Source organism: Syngnathus typhle, linkage group LG4, assembly GCF_033458585.1.
Source record: "Syngnathus typhle isolate RoL2023-S1 ecotype Sweden linkage group LG4, RoL_Styp_1.0, whole genome shotgun sequence".
Taxonomy (NCBI): domain Eukaryota; kingdom Metazoa; phylum Chordata; class Actinopteri; order Syngnathiformes; family Syngnathidae; genus Syngnathus; species Syngnathus typhle.
The window spans coordinates 10,248,613-10,267,409 of record NC_083741.1 but is presented as its reverse complement, the minus strand read 5'-3'; the positions used below and the strand labels follow the sequence as shown (position 1 = coordinate 10,267,409).

Here is an 18,797-nt window from a genome sequence, read left to right as displayed (position 1 = left end):
ATGGGCCATTCATTAAAGGTGCGCCTTATAATCCGGTGCGCCTTATATATGGACAAAGTTTTAAATGGGCCATCCATTGAAGGTGCGCCTTTTTTATCCGGTGTGCCTTATAGTGCGGAAAATACGGTAAATGTTTAGTTTGTTAGATATGCTTTATCCCACTGACTGTTAAAGAAACAGATCAGACAATAAGTAGTATTCCTTCCATTTCAGCCATTAGAGTTGTCTTTCTGAAACAAATGGGCAGAGGGGATGCATAAAGCAGCAGATGCGGAGATGGGGAGGGCACATCATCCAATATCTAACAAGACGTTTGTGTGAGGAGAGTAGTAATTACTTTTACAGTAAAAAGGATCAGCAAGTCATGCTTCAAATGGACGAGGGAAACACAATATAAACTTTCAACAGACTCCTTGAGTCTCATCACCCCTTTCATCCACCAGCTGCAATGGCCTCGTCTATACCCGTTAGAACTGTGCAACTTTCATCACTCTTTCTACAAGGGCTTCCTATCACGTTAAAAAATGCTTGTAATTATTTCCCCACCAGTAAGTTCATTCCAGTTCACTTCCAGCAAAGCTTTTATTTACCTTGTGAGGAGAACGGCCACATCGTGGTGCAGAGGATGATCATCGCCCTTCATGTTGAGTTGTTTCTGCCACTTGCAGAAGCTATTTAAGCTGTTGTCGGCATGGTGAGTTATCTTTAAGTCTTCCTGCACATGAAATGTCACAACACAGCAGAGGGTGGGAAATTAATGAAAAGAGCAACGTTTTGAAGAAAATGTACTATAAGTGAGCAAAAATAACAAATTGTTTACTGGAAAGAGAAAAACATGTATTTGATGGACAAGCTGCCAAAATGATGTTGGTTTGCGGTTTGAATTTCCATCCCCCACATCCAAACAAACATTGATAACAGTCATCTCAACAGCATTTATACCTGAACGGATGCTGCTGCTGCTACCAGCAGAGAAAACAACACTATTTTGATAATTGCTCAAAAGTGGCAAATCGATAAGCACGGATGTGCCTATTGAGATGTGAGGTGGACAAAATGGAAACGGTCACTTAAATAGAAATGCACTTCAATTTCATGCAAAAAGTAAGCAACAACCTTTGTGATAGGTTAATGGACAAAATGGCTGTTCTACTTTTTGAAGGCTTTGTTTTGCCCATAGCGGTGAATGTTTGTTTTGATGTGACCTCTGATTGGCCTGCGGCCATTTGAGGCCGTTCCCCACCCAAAATAAGCTGACGCGCGTTAAAAAAAATAGATGTGGACAGTGCTGTAGCAGAACAATTTTAATGAATGAAAGTTAATGAACACAGTCATATTTTGCATGAACTAAACAATCTATTTGACTTTTTTGGAAACATGCTCATTCATTTTTTGAATGACATTTTGTTAGACTTCCATGGAAAACCTATAGGCACATTGTAAATGAGCCTTTATATGTTGGGGGATAAACTTAATTGACACTAGCCACCAAGAGTTGCACAGCCTCATAATTTCAGTCTTGGTAAAAACCAACATGTGGCTGTTTTTGCAATTGAGAAATTTAGGTAAATTGGTTGTCGAACAATAGGGAAGATAAGTTACTGCATGTTAGTCCTTGGTAGAAATAAGTGTTTTTTTTCAGGGGGGCTTATTGTGGTGATGAAATAATTTTGGCTTGGGAGCACTCTGAAGTCGTTGGTCTTTTTCTTCAGTTGCGTCACCAAAGCTTACAGGATACGGTGTAAAAAAACACCTCATCTGAAGACTGGGGGGAGTTGGAGTGTGTGAGGCAGTTAGCGGGACATGCATAATAAGTGCAGTGCCCAATTCCTATTTCAGCTTGGTTCCTATTGTATTTATTTATTATATTTATTATTATTCCTGTATTAGTTAGAATTTGGTTATGGTTGCATGACAAGGATAGCAATGGTATTTTTGTTTTAATTGTCAATAAAATAAATAAATAAAATAAAAAGCATTCAGGCAACATGTTTTGCCTCATTTTTTTGAGAGTGCAGTGTGATGGCTGTAGCTGGTGAGTACCATGGAATGAATGGGTGGCAACAACAATGGGTTAATGCCAATAATGGCATGTCGCAATATAATAATAAGAAATAAAAACACTTTGAACGACTTCATTTTTGGAACAGTTCCTTTTAAAATAAGTGAATTGAAATTCGTAGAAATCGAACTTGAATTGAATTTGTAAAAGTGAACCTATACCATTAACGAACATTGCATTTATTTACTTTCAAAACTGAATGCTGCTCTGGCAAGGTAAAAGCAATCACTTAAGAGTAGTGAAGTATAAAATGGCATGAACAATTAAATGTGAAACGGCCGTGAAGAAAAACATAGTCAAGAGGAAATGTGACTATTTAACTTACAAAAGAAATCATTGCAAGGATGTTAATGGCACTCTTAAATAGCAATCATATGTGCTGCTTTCAAAAACTGCTCATTTGTGTGTGTATGACTGTAAATACAGATCTACTGAATGTGTCATTTCAAATCCACATTCAAACAGAAAGTCAAACTATTGGATACAGACATTAAATTGGAACTGGGTACCTGCAATGTCAATCAATCCCGAGTCACTTTCTCGACTACTGCGGGGTTGATTGTGGAACTGCAGGGTGCCAACGATTTTATCTGCCGAGTTAATATTCAACAAAGACTCTCGAATAATGACTTTCACTTGTCTTTCACCGAAGCAGCTGCTAATCATGGCTGCATAAATGAGTGTCGGAGGTTGGACACCTTAATTGTGCCAGAATGACATTAACACTCTGTACATTTGGAATTAGCATCGCAAGCCAAAATCAAGACAAAGCATTTTACCTCATCCTGCTCCAGTAAGATGAGTCGAACCACAACAATGTTGATGGCGTTTCCAATACTTGGGTCTTGAAAAAGACCTGCTACCTGTAAACAAAAATACACAGAAGGCAGAATAATATACATTTTCACTTTTTTGTTTAACGTGGAGCAGAATGGAATGTCGTAAAACTTAGTTGTCGTGAACGTAACTTCATTTTTTATATTTAAGATAAATACACATATTGGAAATTGTTGAACGAAAAAAAACAGTAAATAATGTGTGAGCTTGTCTTCATTTTTAATAATATCTTTTTTTTTTTTAATATTTGACCAGTTTTTACTCGTCTGACTTGAAAACGAGTTATTTGTCAGTTTGTTTTGTAGCTTTTACTGAATATAATATGAGGCGCTCATACATTTATTTGGGTTGACAGTCATAATGGTCCTCCAAAAATAATGAGTTTGACACCCCCGCCATAGTGACTCAAAGAATGGCCAAATTCCTCACAGTCCTACTATATATGTACCATGTCAAAATACATACCCTTCCTACAAACAGTATGAATTGATTTTGAATATAAATTTCCTTTGATTTTGAGTTATATTGAAACTTTTTCCTAAAAGGCTATGGCTCTTACAATGCAGACAATCCAGAGACAACAATCACACAAGGTCAAAATGGCAAATGTCAGGAATCCTTCACCTGTGATGGGATGCAAAGTGGTTTGTATACTATACTGTAAACAGAACATTTGCAATGTCTTCTCTCCCTATACTTTCAGATTGAAATGAAGACTGTCATGATGGCCTTGAAAACTGCACAGGGAGAAAATATTTGATGGTGGAACATGATTATAGTGCACCAGGTCCAATCATTACCTCTAACATATCTTGAGGCTCACTCAAAAGGATGCTTTAGATATCACAAATATAGCTGAAGATTAAAGGTGCTTTCAAAATGGTATGAACCTCAAGCTTAAATCTTGTGCGGAGGGCCACTATGCAATCCAACCAATCACCCTGATATGAGCTATTTTGCGTCACACACACACTTCAACGGTGCAAATAAGAAGAGCCTGAATATCTGCTTTGAATTAAGTGTTGGAGCAGGCGTGTCACATCATGGAATGAGGTGCCTAAATAACTTTAATTTACACATGATTGCTGTATGGATGAACAGCTTAAAACACAATCCATACTTAGGCACCAGGTTGGAGAGGAGCGAGATGATTCATGGCAACTTATTCCGTTTGCAGCCAGGCGGCTCCTGCTCGAGTGGCTAGACAATATTCTATAGTGTAATAATCAGTAGACCTTCCCCAGTTTTATTATCAGTAGTGTTTTTTTCCCTCGTTTGTAGCCTCTATGGACTCTTTCATGAATACATATAAGGATTCCAAGATGCTGGTTTAAGAAGCGCAGTTGGTGATTTTCAGCCCCAGGGCCACATGCTGTCCGTCTGCCTGGCATCCTGAGTTTCAAATGTTTGCTTTGAATTCAGCCGACAACCCTTTTCGACTCATTTGCTTCTAGTCTGGCCTCCGTTTATTTTTGACAGCAGTTGCACGTGCATAATGACCAACACCCTACAGTGGAGCAGCAGGAAAAAAAACAATCTTTTGACGCTGACAACCTCAGACAATGGAACATCTGCTGACGGAGGAAGATGATATCATAACTTCTTGTAAGGAGAGGAGGTCCATCTTGACATTGTGCAAGGTTGTTTTCATAAATGCAAACCCTTTGCAGCTTGTAGGTTCAAACCATGAGAGGATATGTGAGATAATAACAGTTTCCTCAGTCTATTATTGTCGACAAAACCAGAAGCTTCTCCGTCAGTGAGCTCCCCTCCCTTCCCTGAGACTCAGACAGGAGTTTAATTAGCTGCTGCCAAAGCCGACATGCAGTGCTGAATTTGGGAAAATTCACTTGGGAGTCCAACGCAATAACGCAAAAGAAGTCAGTTTACTTACCCCCAAACAGAGAAGTAGTAATTACTGTCACTATAAAACATCAGGAACCAGAGAATGACGTGAGGAGGGAAAAATCATGGAACACATTGAAGGTCACATTGAACCCAATTAGCTAAAACTTTGATTTTTTAACAAACAATGTTAATACTTTCAAGGTGGATTAGTTTTCATGGCAAGGTGGTAAGGGGGTTTTAGGATTTACCAACATGTTCATAATTACAAAATGCCCTGCAGCATATTGATAACAGTTTCTAAAATACCAAAATAAAGCACTTAACGTACACAATATGGAAACAGTCTGGTGTATTACATTTCCTAATGCACTACATATAACCTCAAACTGATGAATCCATCAGCAAGCATTCAAATTCTATTCTGTTGTGAAGGTATGTTGATCAATGATTAAAAAAAAAAGAATGACAGGTTTTGTCATTCACAGATGATGACGTGTATGCTGAAATTGTCCTTGTTGCTTTACATAACACAATTGGACAATGGGCCATTGATGATTAGGATGCACATTTGACATTTAAATGCAAATGCTAAAATCTTCATTTTCCTTTTGGCAACACGTACACACACACACTGGCTCACCTGTGGCTAAAACCACGCATCTGGCATGAATGGCAAGAGTCTGCGCACACATTCAGCAAATGGTGGCTCCAAGTCATACTGAAGCTCGCTCAAAAGATGCATTTTAATGAATTTACTGCAGCCAGTGATTGACAGCCCACCACTCATTCTAAATCGACGGGGGGAGTTGGAAGACTCCAGCTTCCCTGTGACGCTATAAACCAGGTAGACAATTGATGCATCCAGCTATGTAAGGTACACAAAAGCGATATTTTATATGATTGCACTTTGGTTTCATACTTACAATGTTCATCACAGCAAGAATGTAGCTTTCAACACCTTTGCTTCCATGGTATTCCACCATTTTAGGGTCCGCCACCACAAGTGTTTCCACCCACTTCTCTTTGCTGATAGATCGTCGATGGATCCTTCGCTTTCTCCTTTTCTGTCGCTGCTCCCAATATTCCCGCTTCCTCTCAATCTCTTCCAAACTGTGATGGGAGTCTAGACAGCAAATTTGTGAGATGACTTAAATTGCGACACGCTCTCTCTGAGTACAGTAGATACTCTTGTACAGCTTACTGATATCTACACTAATGCAGTACTAAATACATAATTATAGCTAAATAAAATGCCTGTAAAACACGCCAAGGCCATGGATATATGATAATCAATCAAAAATAATGAAGCACAAACTATTGTTTTTTATTTTTCAACCTATACATTGGCTTCATTATAGCATTTTTTTTGGTTTGCATTTGAGATGTTCTTTTTTGTTGAATACATTTCATGTACTGTTGATGTTATGAACCTGTAGGCGTGACACAAACTATTACTTTCTGAAAGATATTGTAAATTCCAAGAGCAAAATTCACTTGTTTTAAGTTTTAATAATAACAGACAACTTTGCATTACTTATAACTCCTGCTTAAAATGTTCATGAGGCAAAAATAGTTTTAAACTCATGTACACATAAGGTATGTCATACAGTTTGTTAAATGTTATGTGACTCTTCAGATATGAATGAAAGGCAGAATTTGTATTTTTAGAGTCTGCCTGAGTGGCTCATATTTGATTATTTTGTCATTTAAAAAATAAAGACAATTGAGACAATGACATTTGTTTTATAACAGTGTGTATTTTCAAAATAAATTTGTAGTTACATAATGTCCGAAAAAACTATTGGCCCCCGGGCCCCTTCACTTGATCAAATCTGGCCCTCCTTGCAAAAAGTTTGGACACCCCTGATGTAAGGGTATAGTCAATTAAAATTAGTTTGGGCATAATCCTGATGAGCAACTAATAGCAGAAGTGTTTCTTTCCTTTACAATTTGCCCAAATGCCTTAACATGTAACGTATTATTGAGTGCAAATACCAAAAGGTCCTATTAATAAATTACACTGTTTGAATTGGGAAAAAAAAATCTCACTTACCTTTGACGCCACATGAACCATTGACTGCTTGTTCCCTTGAGATGGGCTGTACAACTGGACTCCATGATGACAGGAGGGGGGCATGGCGTTTGAAGATGGCATGGGCCTGTGGTGATGAGGGCTCACCATGTGGCTTCTCCAGAGGCTGGATGAAGAATTCTTCATTGGACAACTTGAACAATCCTGTCTGAATGTTGAAGAGTGAAACGTTAGCGGAATTTTACAAATCACTACCCACAACTTGAGGTATAAAAATGTTCTCCCTTTACAAAAAATAACAATGCTCTGGCATTCCTACAGGGTATTCATTTGCTGGAGGACTTCAAAGGTCACGTGGACGATAGCAATGAGACAAAGAAGGATGTGATTGCCTGTTGTGAAGACAATCCCAAAACGTGTTAGTGGACACCAGCATAAGTGATGCAGTCAATGTGACAGACTCCTATCGAGCCTTTTTGGCCTGGGGGACTCCCGAGGCAGCTGATGCGTATCGGCTGACCAAGCGAGTGAAAAAGAGTGAAAAATAACTTGGCTAGTTTCAAAGAAGTTACATCTCAGAAGGGTGAAGCAATGCGTCATGAACAATATTTACAGTATTGATGTGGTGCCGCTGAGAAATGTAAACAACTATGAGAATCAACAAAAAGTAGTCATAATGACACACTTGTCAGCTTTTGACATTTCTTTCACACGGACGAGTGGTCACCTCAGTGATGCGCTCTCTAATATTCTTTTAGTCCTTTTTTTCTGTTTCAATTGTTCATCAATGTGATAGGTGCATTAGGTCACTGAAGTCTCCCTGAAGGTCAAGCCCTCACATGCTCTGCATGCCAATGGTAGATACAGGCTGTCAAAGAAATGTGATACCTTCAAAACAAAAACAAAAAAGGCAGCCAAACATGTCATGGAGTCAAAGAATTCCAAACAAATTTTCTCCTTATGCGTCATCGCTCCAAAGCACAAATGATAATCTGTGCCTCCAAAATAGCAAAGATGAGATATTCAGTCAGACATCCCGACAAGTCGACTATTGTCGTTTCCATTTGGGCGTTTCTGTTGTAGCTCATTTGATATAGTGTCAATATGTACCCATTTCACTGTATAGTAACAGAATCAAAAGGCTTTTTGCTGGAGCACCATCCTTTAATCTTCTATCCTGCTCATCCTTAGGAGGGTAGTGAGTGAATTGGAGCTTATTTTGAGTGATAGGCAGGGTACCAGGCACCACACACCTTGATACCGCATTTTCCGGACTATAAGGCGCACCGGACTATAAGGCGCACCTTCAATGACTGGCCCATTTTAAAACTTTTTCCTTATATAAAGGCGCACCGGACTTTTGAGAAAATTTGAGGTTTTTAGGTGCGCCTTATAGTCCGGAAAATACGGTAAGTACGTATATACATATATGTAGACATACAACCTTTTACTCCACACAGAAGGCCGGAGTCTGCACAAATACCCCTAAGCTAAGAATTGTGAGGCGGATGTAGTAATTGGTTCTCCAAAGAGCCACGCAGCTGGACCACAGCGTGACAAAAGGGCAGCATGTTGATCCCATATTACTGGTGGACTAGCCGGGACACCTAACATTGACTCGTGTGCACAGGGGAAATTACATTTATTTCCAGACTTATAAAGACGGTTTTCTGTGGGAAGGGTCTTCACATGTGCCAGAAACATAGATGAGAGACTAAGCAAACGAAGCAAGGCTCATTCCATGCCTAAAAAAAAAAAAAAAAAAGACATTTTTAATCACAAAGATTGCTATTTTAAAGAAACATGTTATATTTGATAGTGACAGCACAGCAGAATTTTGACATTTTGTGGCATAAAGGGGTGTGGTGACACATTCTTTGAACCTCAGGAACTACCGGGTCAATCGTCACAATACAGCTATTGTTGGAAAGGGAATTCAACAAGGATTGTGATTTATAAGCATCTAGAATACTGGTACCTATTTTAGTAACTCAACCTTTTGACCTATAATTTGATCTTGAAATTGACCTTGTTGATCATTGTGGCATTCGCATATTTTGCCATAAATCTCATATGTTGTCTCTGTTTCCGAGAAGAACCTTTGGCTTGGTAGAAATAAGGGGTCAAAGTATCCATACCTTCAGACCTTTCACTTTTAATTAATATTCAATGAATAGTCAACTTTAGCTGAGGGTATGAAGTCAATGATCCTACTGTGGAATACAATAGCGAATTACATTTTCTTTAAGTAGAATAAACCCCAACTAATGATTACATATATAATGTGAAAAACTGTGTTGGTCTCCATTGGCCTACAAATTAAAGAGTTCAAGAGAGTCAACAACTGCTTTAACCTGCCATCCCGAATAATAAACAATGGAGACAATTTAAATAATCATTGGTGAGTCAGGATTCTCATGTTGTTTTTCTTCTATTTGTATCCACAAAGGGAAATTGTCTTGACACTTTGTCAAGGGAAGTTTGAGGGTCAGTAGTCGATCTGAGCATTCACACAAACCCCCTGAGCATCCCTTGGACCACGGTCAGCAATATCAGACATGCATGCACATGACGGCCAAACCAGAATCATACTTCGGCAAAAGCGGAGATCATGACAAATTACAAGATGTGGAAATGTTACAATAAAAAAAAGTTTGACTCCTAAGTTTGTAACAGGGGAGGACAGAGGGACGTTGGGTCCAAAAATATAGATTTTGAGGGAGAATAATTTGTAATTTGATTAGATCTGCCGTGCCAATAGTGATGGCTCATGTTGCCATTTCTTTTTTTTTTTTTTTTACTAAAGATTGTCCAAATCTTCTGATTTCAGGCTCTCAAAAAATAATGATTCTCTTTCAGACTGATTTATCTTTTTTCTTTTTTTTAACCAAAATAAGACATTTTCAAAATCTGCTTTTACTTTGGAAAACAATGACCATCCTACTTGTGTCATACATATTACTTAGCCGATGATTATTTATTTTTTCAATCACAAAATAACACCAAATAAACAAAAATAATTGGTTGATAAACGGGAATCAAGAAAATCAATGCACTTTAAGGCAAATAAAAATTGTAGTCAATTGTTTGATGCAATAATGGATAGAATATATAGAATAAAAATATTCTGTAGTGAGCCCATACGGGGAATGTTTAAAAAGATTCAAATTGATGTCTGGGAGCTGAGCAGCTTGGCACCACAACAACTTCCTACCTCCTCCAACAGCCACATCCTGAATCTTGCTTTCAGATCTGATGTAATGTCTTCTAACTGCACTGATTCGGACGAAACCTCATTTGACCATCTGTTCATTTCTTTCAATGTCAAATTACAAGTACCCAAAACTAACCCGTATCTCCTTCTGCAGGAATGTTGCGCATTCAGGCATCTTCCCAATCCAGATCATCTATCCAACCCAAAGAACTCTTTCACTCACAGCTGATACAAGTCATCTTGCATTTTCCTCCAACTCAACCGTACGGATGCAAATTGATTTTTTTTTTTTTTAATGAATCAGCTCCCAGTAACTCGATTCATATGAATTATTTGTTTGCTGGTCTGACAATTCCGCGTATTGATTTTTTCCATGTATGTCGCAAATGAGTGAGGACGTCACGCAAGTGTTTCTTAGTTCAGATGTTTTCCAACGTGGCATGCCATCAATATTGTAACACTATATATAAACTTGTACTCTATGATATACGTATCTCTTTCATTTATTTTATTTTCATGCATGCTGTAGTGTTAGCTCTCTTTGTTTTATTTTTGAATAAGGGATAGGGATAAGGGGAGTGATTGTTTTTTTTTGATTTTTTGTTACTCGTTGCATTCTTGATTGTAGATTGCATTTCTGTTTTATTTTGACAATGTTCTGGGTGAAATTGAAATTTATTATTAGGATTCATGAGAAAGCTCCCCACTCTATGCCTCAGTGTGTTTGAACTGACTGGCTCTTTGTGGTGTGATGCCAGAAAAGAAGATGAGAATGACAGAGTGTAAAGAGATTTTCCATCCTTTGTTAATGAAGCTATTTCATTGAAAAGAAAATTAAACCATTTGAATACCTTTCCCTGTAGTTATAATTATTCATTATTTTTTAACATTTAACATGCCTAGTGATTGCCAAACTAAATCTGATCATGGAGTGACAATCTTTAGCTGTAATTTTCTGTTTGGTATTGTGTTATTTTAGCTGCCAGTGTAAAACTCACCAATCCGTCGCAGGTGCTTATTGCTGCACTCCCTTTGACAGCAGGCCCATCCCACACTTCACCCAGGAAATGGCACTGAGCGGATCCAGTGGGGCGGATCTTTACCCCTTTAAGTCCACCGTACCGACTTTCTGTCAGGAAGCCCGGGGCCAGCAGATGTGGGTTGAGAGTCAAGTTAAAGTGCAAACTGTGGCCAGCATGCCACAACTGATAGAAGATTCGCTCCTGATCCCTGGACTCCCCCGAGGCATGGCGACGCTGTATGCGGCGAGCGCGATGAGACAGGAAGTTGGACAGGAAGTGACCTCTGACATTCACTCTAGTGGGGTGAACCACTTCATACTGAGGAAGGTCCTGGAGGAATCTCTCTGTTGCAGCCACGGTGGGAAGACAACATGGAAAAGATGAGCTATTCAATCAAGGCATAGGAAGAATACCAGTACTGTATTTTGGTTTCTCGGGCAACCCAGAAGACAGATACATCCATTTAGCTATTTGATCATGCGTCTCATATGTCGGTTTCGCTGTCCTCCTGAACAGCTGTGCATTGAAAAAGTATTTCCCCATGGGCGACTTAACCCATATGTGAAAAAAGGTTTAAGCGAATTTGATGCTGCAGTATACAGAGAAACCCATTATTTTGTATTATCGTATTTTCCGCACTATAAGGCGCACCTTCAATGAATGACCCATTTTAAAACTTTGTCCATATATAAGTCCATATATTTGGACATGCATGCTGTAGTGGCTCAATATTGGTCCATATATAAGGCGCAGCGGATTATAAATTGCACTGTCGGCTTTTAAGAAAATTGGAGGGTTTTAGGTGTGCCTTATAGTGCGGAAAATACGGTAATTTAGTCTGCAATTAGCCAGACTAGCATATATTTTGAATGTGGGAGAAAACTAGAAAACAGTGAAAAGTTGCACAAAGGAAGGTCATAGCAAAGATTCAAACACTGAACCTCAGAAATGTCAGCCAGATGTGCTAACTACCATTTGTTCGATATGTTGCACTATAACATTTATTGTGGCATTTTGCTTGCTCAAATCTCAGGATCCTGCATTTCAACCTTTAGAACAGAATTTCAGTGTCCATGGCAATAATTAATTAGTCCTTTGAACTCTTCAGAATGGAAATCTATAATAACTAACTTCTACAAATGCTCAGGCAATTATATTTTCCATCCTTCATTGAGAGGTCGGTGTGAGCATTGGAGCTGTAATTAAGGTATTCTTTGCCCAAAGGCACAAGAGAATGAAACTTTTATACGCTTCATTGCTGTGGCCAGACCAAGCACATCTGTCCTTCCTTTGTATAAACTAAGGACGGCTGCTGGATTTGCTTTTGTGTCTTGGGATGCATCATGAAGCCATTCTTGCAATTGCAGTGATTCACAATTCACGTGTCAGGGCTGTTGTGAGAACTTGACTGACCTGGTTGTCGTAGTAATCCAAGCCCAGACTTGCAGTTGTCCAGCACGGTTACAAGTACCATGAAGAAGTGGATGGCAGACGCTCCATGCGCAGTGTGAAACCCGCAGTCCAAACGGGTCATCTTGGCAGCACAGAACGCTGAAGTTTACATTCATTTATTGCCTCTAACACGGTGCCGAATAGCAATTCAGATCAGCTCCATCGGGGTCACGGCGTTCGAGCGCGCATTTAAACTATTTTCTGCAATTCACGTTTCATTTTTATCTTCTATTGTTTATTTATTCCCCGTGCTTGGCTTGTTGTTTATCGGCCTTTGCTTATAATCGCTTGTTCCTCCATCCGCCTCTCGCCGATTGCCAATGACAGCTTGAAAACTTTGCAAACTTTTGCAGCAGAACCACCCCCACAGATGGGTGGACTCCAAGACAATAGGCTTTCTCTTCAGCTCGCCTCCAAGGCGTTTTAAAGGGGACTCCGCGTAATCGGAGAACTACCCCTGCATGATGCACATCAGACAAGGGGTTTGGAGTCATCGGTCAATTTAGGATTCGGGTTCACGCAACAAACACTAAATTTTATCATGTCGACGCACAGGAGTACAATTAGTGTAAATGAAATAAGTGTCAACAAGTGCTTAGTCGGCACTAATATAAAAAACGACGTTAGAAAACAAGATGTTTTAAAAAAAAACCTAAAAAAAAAAAAAAAAACGTTTAGACCCTAACTGTATTCGCCTGCCATCTAGTGGAACAAAGGACGTATCAATCTATCCGAACCGAGAGAGAGAGAGAGAGAGAGAGAGAGAGAGAGAGAGAGAGAGAGAGAGAGAGAGAGAGAGAGAGAGAGAGAAAGAGAGAGAAAGAGAGAGAGAGAGAATTCAATGTCAAGTGCAAGATTATAAAAAGATGGAAGAATAATTGAGGGGGTGATCAGAGACAGACAGACAGACAGACAGACAGACAGACAGACAGACGAGAGTCGTACTGTATCACTTCACTGGTTCTTTTATCTCAAACAAATTATTTTAGGTGCATTACCTGACATGTTTCGGCTTGTACTTCCGCCTTCATCAGAGGCCTTGCCTCCCTGATTTCCTGCACTTTCTGTAATGCACCAAATTATTTTAGGTGCATTACCTGGCATGTTTCGGCTTGTACTTCCAGCCGAAACATGTCAGGTAATGCACCTAAAACAATTTGCTTGAGATAAAAGAACCAGTGAAGTGATTAAAAAGGAAAAACAAAATGAATTTAGTACAACGAGTCGTACTGTACTTTACAGGGTGTCAAAGGAACAGAAATCAACTGAAAATAAGTTCTGCTTTTGTATGAAGCCAGTCTACGTTTTTAGATAATTGGAAAGGAACTCTCAAACCATACGACCCATTAGAATTCTACTACATTTTTCTAAGGGCACAGTTTTGAGTTTGTACAAATGTTCAATTTGATTAAATCAAAGCGTTGTTTATTTATTTATTTATTTATTTATTTATTTATTTATTTATTTATTTATTTATTTATTTATTTATTTATTTATTTATTTATTTATTTATTTATTTATTTATTTATTTATTTATTTATTTATTTATTTATTTATTTGTTTGTTTGTTACATTTAACGGCGTTTGTTTTATTTTTCCAGCCTCCATGCGCCTTTTACGCACACCCTCCTGTGATGTCTCCTTGGTAACGATCTTTCCTACACTGTACATAATAATCCAGCATGAAGTGAGGTAGTGATGCGACGCACTTGTTTATGAAACCCATAATATTCTTTAGCAGCCAATCGTAGCCCGGCCGAGGCACGACCCAATAAAAGCAACGGTGTCGTCAGCTGTCTCTCAAAGAGGAGTGACATGGCTAACAATCCTGACCCGTCCTGATCGAGTGGTATGCTTGGTCTCGTTTTGTGGTTTTGTTCGAGTTGAGGATGGATGTCATTTTAAACCAGAGTGACGTTTTAAACCAAAGCGCGCCCGGCGAGGAAACGTTCCGTTTCGATGACATCGAAGAGGGAGCGGACGGGAATCCCTTTCTTAGGATTCTCATCTCGGTGGTCTACTCGGTGGTCTGCGCCGTGGGGCTGGTGGGGAATCTCCTCGTTTTCTATCTCATGAGGCTACGACAAGGTCGGAAGAAGTCGTCTATCAACTTTTTTATTATCAACTTGGCCGTGACCGACTTCCAGTTCGTGCTGACGCTGCCCTTCTGGGCGGTGGACACGGCTCTGGACTTCAGCTGGCCCTTCGGGAACGCCATGTGCAAAGTTGTGCTCTCTGTCACGGTGATGAACATGTACGCCAGCGTCTTTTTCCTCACGGCCATGAGCGTCACCAGGTACTTGTCCGTTACTTCGGCGCTCAAGAGATCCACCCACAGATGGTCGAGGTGCGTCAAGTGGGTGTGCGCCGTGCTTTGGGTCGCGGCCACTTTGGCCACGGCTCCCACGGCGCTCTTCTCCACGGTCACCGTGGTCGCCGGAGAAAAACTATGCCTCCTGAAATTCCCGGAAGGACACGACTGGCTCGCCCTTTATCACATCCAAAAAATACTCGTCGCTTTCATTATCCCCCTGTTCATCGTCTCCGTCAACTACCTGCTGCTTCTGCGCTTCATTAAACGCAAGAGCATGTGCACCAGCAACCGAAATAGGAGGTCGAAAGTGACCAAATCCGTGGCCATTGTTGTTTTATCCTTTTTCTTCTGTTGGATGCCAAACCACGCCATCACTTTCTGGGGCGTTTTGGTCAAATTTAACGCAGTCAACTGGGATCAGTCCTACTACATGGTGCACGCGTACGTGTTCCCAGTCACCGTGTGCTTGGCGCACGCCAACAGCTGCTTGAACCCCATGTTGTACTGTCTCATGAGGCCAGAGATCCGAAAGATGCTTAGTGCTTTATTCTGGAGAGCTCCGAGTCCATGCGCCAACAACAACGGCAAGGGCTGCTGCAGGGCGCCCTCTCTTACGCACGGGCACATCCAAGCAGTCCGCACTACTGACAATGTTGAGTTCACCTTGGCTGTTATTGATCACAGATGATCTGCAAGCGTCACAATGAATGAAGTCCTTTAATTCATGATCTTCACTTCACCTTGTGAAAATGATCATCGTGCGTAATGCTAAATATTTGTAAATATATATATATTGGTAAATATTTATATATGGCATCATGTCAAGGTTTGGTTTATTTATTCACATATTTGATTATTGATTACTAATTTATGCAAGATTCCCATGGATGACGTTACTTCACTGCACTGCTACGTAAACGCGAATCGCTATTTCGATCCAAGTGGAGGAGGGGAGGGAGGGGGTGATGAAATCAGAGCGACGTTATTGAAGTCTTACATTCTGAATGTGAAGGGAAGAAACAGGTACTTTTTTATTTATTTATGTACACTTTATAAATACATTAAGCTTATGTAATGCAAACTTAATAAATGCATTTTTTTCTAGCATATGACTTTTTTTCCTTTACCAAAGAATGTGATCTACCTGTTTGTCCAGCATTTGTGTTGTGTAAAAGGAAAGAGTGAAAGAGTGATTTAATGCGCGTGCAAATGTGAATTGTCTTCACAAAATTATATTAGTTTTATATTATAAAGTATATATAGTAATTATATTTTCTAAATCAGAGGTTGCAGGTTGTTTGGGAGGGGGGGGGGGCAAAAAGCAGACCCAAGTGCGGGAAATTAGGGAGGCAAGGCAGGAGTGCAACAAAACAAGGCATGCAAGCAAAACTACATTAATGTAATAAAAAAAAAAAAAGCCAGAAATTAGCAAACCAATAGCGGGAATGGACTCACAAACACAACTGTCATGACACCAACGGAAGCCAAAGCAATGATGTGGCCAAAAAACAACAACAGGAAACTAAATACAACGAAGCAGATATGTAGATGACACAAGGAACACCTGAAAAAAGTATGAGTGGCTGAGGGAGGTGATTGGTTGACAAGAACAAGAATAGCTATAGGCAGAGGCAGACAAAAAAAATGAAAAGGGACACAGGGGCTGACACACCATCGGCTTCTGGCCCTATGGCAGGGGTGTCAAACTTTTTTTTTGGCGGGCCGCATTGTAGTCATAGCTTCTTTTGGAGGGCCATTATGACTGTCAACACAAATAAATGTATGAGCACCTCATATTATATACAGTAAAAGCTACGAAACAAATAACTCGTTTTCAAATCAGACGAGTAGAAACTGGTCAATTATAAAAAAAAACAGATATTATTAAAAGTGAAGACAATTTGCAATTCTAGTAATGACACGAATTTGATGCACAATTTGTCTTCGCGGCCCCCGGGCCTTGAGTTTGACACCTGTGCCCCATGGGATCTGCTGCCACTTTGTCCACAACAATGAGGAAAAAAAAATATGTCTCACTCCTCTTTTTCCTCTACCTTAGATCCTTAGATCCACAGCCCCTGTGTCCCTTTTCATTCTATTGTAAAAAAAATAATAATCTAATAATAAATAATATATATATTCTAAAAACCAAACAGCAACAAGTAAAGGGAATTAAATAAATCCATGATGCTCATTTGTAGATAACTGTTTTTCCTCCACAGGTTCTCTGATCTGAGAGAGGGCTGAACATTTCATTTAGTATCCCGCAGCAATTCGCTCGACAAATAAAATATTTGTTGAGCCACACAGTGTCTCAAGCAGCTCTGACAGCTACTGGTGTTTACTAATGATGCCATTCTCTGTTTCTAGCTGGGCTCTATTTTTCATCATTAGTCGCAGGTTAGTTTGGGGAATATTTAAGTACAGTAATAAGTCACAGACTTTTTCTTCAGCACAAAATCGTATTTCATGGAGAACAAAACCATTTTATACCAGTTGCAAATTATAAACCTTCATCTCCATGACATGCCGGTATTTAATATTCACGGAATGTGAGCTGCGCCTTCCCTGTGGGTTTTTTAAAACACATGCTATGATAAGGGAACATAATTATTGATTTCAGAGAGACAGGCAGTAGAAGACATCTGACAAACCTTGCCCTTAAGCTCCTCTGTAATTAAAGCACCTCAGCTCACTCCTATGGAAATGAATAAATAACTAAAAAGATCTAAGCAGATGTGGCAAAAGCGCTGCTTTTATATTAGTGACAAACAAAATGTCTCTACTAACCCAGCGCCATGTCATTAGTATTTGTGGTGCCTACAGAATTCCTTACATCAGGTGTGTGTGTATTTGGGGGGGGGGGGGGGGGGCATAAACGGTTTGGTGTCATGAAAAAGGTGCTGCAAGGAGGAATGCTGTGAGAATGTGGAGACCGGGTTCTCAGGGCACTAAATCGATTGCAACTGGACTGTTGTGCCTGACTTAGAAGACTCATCTAATAATGCTTCATCCATTCATGAAACAAGGCTCGGTTAGGCCTCTATTCGAAGTCAAAACTGCTTCCTGCTCATTTGATCATTTCATATTAAAGACCATGTCCATGTGGCCTCTTCCACATGCCTGCCGCTTGACAGCATGTGTTTGTAATGTTTGTCATATTGTACAGTGACTTCTGTATTGTTCTCATACCTAAACCTTAATCAGACATTTGTACACAGCAGCAACAGATACTAAAAAATGTAAGGAACATATATGAAAGTGGCTCAGAGGTGAAAGGCAACAGCAAGATTCACATTCATTTGTAGAAGATTTTCGCAGTTCAGATTTTTCGTTGTTATTTTTCCGTGTAAAATTCATCTTTTGTTGGTTAGTCGTTGAACACGGTGGTTTTGAGTGCCTCCGACATGCGGTTAATTGGTGCACTAACAATGTATTGAATTTGAAAAAATAAAAACACCAATTACGCAAGGGATGATTGCGTGTATGCAAATTTCGGACTTCAGCACCTCCGATAAAGTTAAGAACCACTGTGCAAGGCAGTTTGCCAACTCCCCTTTTAGAAGAAACCAAGGCTTTCTTTTGCAACAATGGCAAATCCGTACCGCTGAGGTGCCGTCAACTTCACCTCCAAACTAGCAGGGGATGCCTCTCGGTGATTTCTTGGCTGCCCAACGGCGACTCCTTCCACTCTGGGCAAATCTCTGTGCCCTGCCCCGCGGTGATCTGCCCCTGCCTCAAGAAAATCAAATGCAGTGTGGAAAAGCCTGAAAGTGGATTTACCTGAGCATCTGACTTTGTTGAAAAGACTTCAAGGAGGCGGTCGATCGACAATCTCTTTCACACATGAAATGGGTTACTCCTATAACATCTCGTCTGCTTCTACTGATTCACAGGCAGTTGGAAATTTGTTGAACAAAAACATAACTGTGAGGTTGTCACAGTGTATGTATTTTTTTATAAATTTGAAATTAATTCCAGATTGAACTACCTGCACCATCAGAGAGACAAACAAA

At 39.8% G+C, this 18,797-nt stretch overlaps 2 protein-coding genes across 3 annotated transcripts in view; one reads left to right on the top strand and one right to left on the bottom strand.

Annotated features, from left to right (window-relative positions):
- Positions 1-12,824, bottom strand: part of LOC133152669 (A disintegrin and metalloproteinase with thrombospondin motifs 7) — a 73,461-nt gene extending 60,637 nt beyond the window's left edge. For both annotated transcript variants that reach the window (XM_061276481.1, XM_061276482.1), the window contains exons 1-6: positions 12,429-12,824; positions 10,992-11,359; positions 6,801-6,987; positions 5,671-5,870; positions 2,842-2,925; positions 591-715 (exon numbers count right to left, since the gene is read on the bottom strand). In XM_061276481.1, the coding sequence (XP_061132465.1) occupies positions 591-715; positions 2,842-2,925; positions 5,671-5,870; positions 6,801-6,987; positions 10,992-11,359; positions 12,429-12,549 (1,085 nt within the window). In that variant the 5' untranslated portion in view covers positions 12,550-12,824. The remainder of the gene's footprint in view (positions 1-590; positions 716-2,841; positions 2,926-5,670; positions 5,871-6,800; positions 6,988-10,991; positions 11,360-12,428) is intronic.
- Positions 12,825-14,285: 1,461 nt separating this feature from the next.
- Positions 14,286-15,714, top strand: LOC133152958 (relaxin-3 receptor 1-like). Its single transcript, XM_061276952.1, has one exon. The coding sequence runs from the start codon at positions 14,357-14,359 to the stop codon at positions 15,467-15,469; it is 1,113 nt and encodes a 370-aa protein (XP_061132936.1). The 5' UTR covers positions 14,286-14,356; the 3' UTR covers positions 15,470-15,714.
- The last annotated feature ends 3,083 nt before the right edge of the window (positions 15,715-18,797 follow it).

Coding starts and splice junctions, on each gene's coding strand:
- LOC133152958 (XM_061276952.1), top strand. CDS start 14,357: ATGGATGTCATTTTAAACCAGAGTGACGTTTTAAACCAAAGCGCGCCC.